Raw genomic sequence first — 3,891 nt, 5'->3', positions numbered from 1 at the left:
TTACCTTCTATGGTAGAGCCAATGTGCTCGTTCATAGGAGGGTTTCCTCGCTTACCCAAAAAAATCTTAAAGTCAGCGGATAAGGCTTCTAAGACAGCAGATAATCTCGGTTTATAGTTCGGTTGAGCTTTTTGGTTTGTAGTTAGTTTTGTGGGTAATGTTGTTGTTGTATTCGCCTTTTTGTTATGTCTTGTGCTATGTCAGTTTGATTTGGTGTTTATTTTTGTATGGTTCGTTGTTCCTACGTTGCGAATCGCTTTACCCCTAGTTTAGGTTAATTTCTTGGTTAGTTAATAGGTTAGTCTTTCACTCTTTTGTTTGCTCTTCATGTGCATAGCAAGTCCGAATTATTCTATTCTATTTATTTATAGGGGGCTCTTTTACCGGCCTAAAGCTTCTATATAAGTTTTTATTTTTTTAATGAAAAAAAAAAGGTATTCATCTTATAATATATTTCATGCCATCCACGTTTACTTTTTCCCAAATTATATTCGCATATAAATATCATCACGTGAAATAATTTGAAACATAATTAATAAAAAAAACCTGCGTACATCATGGCAATGGCGAATTTGGCCAGAAGAAAGGCCACCAGTCTCTTCAATAACACTGTAATCTCATCAGATGCAATTAGGTATTCGTTTTCACTTTCATCTACTTTCTCCAGAGGATTTGCTTCAGGATCTGATGAAAACGACGTCGTCGTCGTCGGCGGCGGTCCCGGTGGATACGTGGCGGCGATTAAGGCTGCTCAATTAGGGCTTAAAACTACTTGTATTGAAAAACGTGGTGCCCTAGGTGGTACTTGCCTTAACGTTGGTTGTATTCCTTCTAAGGTATATCATTATATCAATTATTAGCTATTTCATTTTTATCAGCTGTTTTGTAAGTTAGGGTTTGATTAGATCTAGTGAAATAATTAGGTTTTACTGTGTGATTGTGATGTCTTATTAATAGTTTACAGGTGATTATTTTATGGTATCATTTGATCTGTAAAACAAAATCACACTGCATCGATCGTTATATGAATAATGAATATATCACGTTTATGCTCTTGAGAAGTTAGGATCATGATTCATGAGTATAGGCTAATGTATGAAATTGCATTAATTGATATATTGTTTTGGAGGTACTAGTAATCTGATGTATTTCAACAATATGTTAGTTATCTAATTCTTAGTGTACACATAGTCGTATTCGATTGAGAGCAATATCTTGTGCTGGAAGATCTTGAGTAGATTAATTATGGAGTGCAAAATTTAGGATAGCTATTGTTGAATTTGAGGATTCTAGTTAGACTAGAAGATGTGCATATATTGAATTTATAATTGTATTGGTAATTTGTAGTTCCTTGAAGAATAGTTATCTGCTTTACTGCTCGAAATAGGAAATCGAGGGTTTAGTATCCTTCTGTTAAGTTGCCTACTCCTGCATTACATAGAAGTTACTTAATTTGAATCAATGTTGATGGTTTTTGTATGTTAATTTCTAGGCACTTCTTCATTCATCACACATGTACCATGAGGCCAAAACTACATTTGCCAAGCATGGTGTGAAGTTTGATAATGTTCAAGTGGATCTTGCTGAAATGATGAGTCAAAAAGATAAAGCTGTGTCAAATCTTACCAAAGGTATTGAAAGCCTGTTTAAGAAAAACAAAGTAACATATGTTAAGGGACATGGGAAGTTCGTCTCCCCTTCAGAAATTTCCGTCGACACCATCGACGGCGAAAACACCGTTGTCAAAGGCAAGAACATCATAATTGCCACTGGTTCTGATGTCAAAGGACTACCTGGGATCACAATTGACGAAAAGAGGATTGTATCATCAACTGGAGCTTTGGCTTTAACCGATATCCCTAAAAAAATGATTGTCATCGGGGCTGGTTACATAGGTTTAGAGATGGGTTCAGTGTGGGCCCGTCTTGGCTCAGAAGTCACAGTTGTTGAGTTTGCACCTGACATCGTCCCTTCAATGGACGGTGAGATCCGCAAGCAATTCCAACGGTCTCTTGAGAAGCAAAAAATGAAGTTCAAACTCAAAACCAAAGTGGTAGCAGTCGACACGTCAGCTGACATCATCAAATTAACCATCGAACCGTCTGCTGGTGGTGATCAAACTGTACTTGAAGCCGATGTTGTACTTGTTTCAGCGGGTCGAAGCCCATATACATCAGGGCTCGGTTTGGATCACATCGGTGTTGAAACGGATAAAATCGGACGAATTCCTGTAGACAAACGTTTCGCTACAAATGTAAAAGGTGTTTATGCCATTGGTGATGTCATCCCCGGGCCTATGTTGGCCCACAAAGCTGAAGAAGATGGTATTGCTTGTGTGGAGTTTATTGCAGGTAAAGAAGGACATGTGGACTATGATAAGGTGCCCGGGGTTTGTTACACGCATCCTGAGGTGGCGTCTGTTGGAAAAACCGAAGAACAGGTTAAGGAACTTGGAATAGCGTACACTGTAGGTAAATTCCCTATGTTGGGAAACAGTAGGGCCAAGTCGATTGATGATGCAGAAGGACTGGTTAAGATAATAGCTGAAAAAGAGACTGATAAGGTATTAGGTGTTCATATTATGTGTTCAAATGCAGGTGAGCTTATTCATGAGGCTGCGTTAGCGTTAACTTACGAGGCGTCAAGTGAGGATATTGCACGCACGTGTCATGCTCATCCTACGTTGAGTGAGGCTGTGAAGGAGGCTGCTATGGCTACTTATGATAAGGCCATTCACATATAGCAAAAGCACGGTATACACAATTTGTTTTTTACTTGTGCGTTTTGATGTTTAATTTGAGGAGTTTGGTACTGTAGAGAGCGAGGTCTTATGAAATGTTTCACCACTTTGTGCACTTAAGTGGTTGAACGTAATTGATGTTGGGTATGACTTGAAGTCAATTAACGGATTTGATATAACTGCATTTTGATATTTGATATGCTTAATAAACAGTGTAGGAGAATCTACCTTTTGATATGTTTTACGAGTATCATTTATTCTGTTGTAGCAAAATGGAATGCATTTATGAACGTTTTCTTTTCGAAAGCGTTTTTCATTTTATATAAGTTTTCGTTATTTTTGGGGAAAAAAAAAAAATATATGTTTACCCTCATTATAATCACATGTAATGACTTTTATTCTTTTTTTATGACCAGTCGTTTAAAAAGTCAAATGTCACCAAACCTCCTCATGATGTTAAGGACAAGCCATTGTAATTGATTATTGTTTTTTAAAGTGACGCTGTGACGAAACTTGAACGTTCTGCCAAGACCACTATAGTTATATAAGTTTATTTAATATGAATATGAATACGAATAGGAATATACATATATACATATATCATTATTTAGCTTTAGCATTTATTGAGGGGCCGTGATCATCACTTCCCAGTTAGGACCATGGAGCTCGCAATCAGAGATGAACCTTCGCAACCGGGACAAAGTCTCGTCAACAGGTTCTCCACTTAGCTATTTCCTCCACCCGGATGGCATACAAAATTTCTTTTATTTACTCTGATAAATTCATCTTTATATATAAGTACATGCTGGTGTCGGTAGTTCGAGCTCGAGCTTATCATAAGCTCTTCTTTTTTCAAGAAGCTAATTCTATAAGCATTTTTCTCTAGAGCTTCTGTTTTACATAAGCTCTACACTTTTGGTTGTATGTCAAACAAAGCTTATGACTTAAGGGTGCATACCAAAGTACCACTTGACGTAACTTCACGTAACTTGACGTAACTTGACGTAACTTGACGTAAGTTTACGTAACTTAACGTTACTTGACGTAGCTTAACGTTACTAAACGTAACTTGACGTAAGTTTACGTTACTTGACGTAAGTTTACGTTACTTGACGTTACTTGAGGTAACTTGACGTTACTTGAGGTAACTT

At 37.3% G+C, this 3,891-nt stretch overlaps 1 protein-coding gene across 1 annotated transcript; it reads left to right on the top strand.

The window, feature by feature from the left end:
• The first annotated feature begins 544 nt into the window (after positions 1-544).
• LOC139851956 (dihydrolipoyl dehydrogenase, mitochondrial-like) lies at positions 545-3,014 on the top strand. Its single transcript, XM_071841152.1, has 2 exons — positions 545-836; positions 1,493-3,014. Exons 1-2 carry the CDS (start codon positions 558-560, stop codon positions 2,741-2,743), a joined length of 1,530 nt encoding a protein of 509 aa, XP_071697253.1. The 5' UTR covers positions 545-557; the 3' UTR covers positions 2,744-3,014.
• The last annotated feature ends 877 nt before the right edge of the window (positions 3,015-3,891 follow it).

The sequence above is a fragment of the Rutidosis leptorrhynchoides genome, chromosome 6, assembly GCF_046630445.1.
Source record: "Rutidosis leptorrhynchoides isolate AG116_Rl617_1_P2 chromosome 6, CSIRO_AGI_Rlap_v1, whole genome shotgun sequence".
NCBI lineage: Eukaryota > Viridiplantae > Streptophyta > Magnoliopsida > Asterales > Asteraceae > Rutidosis > Rutidosis leptorrhynchoides.
Note: the sequence above shows the minus strand (reverse complement) of the source record. Positions and strands in the feature narration are given on the sequence as shown.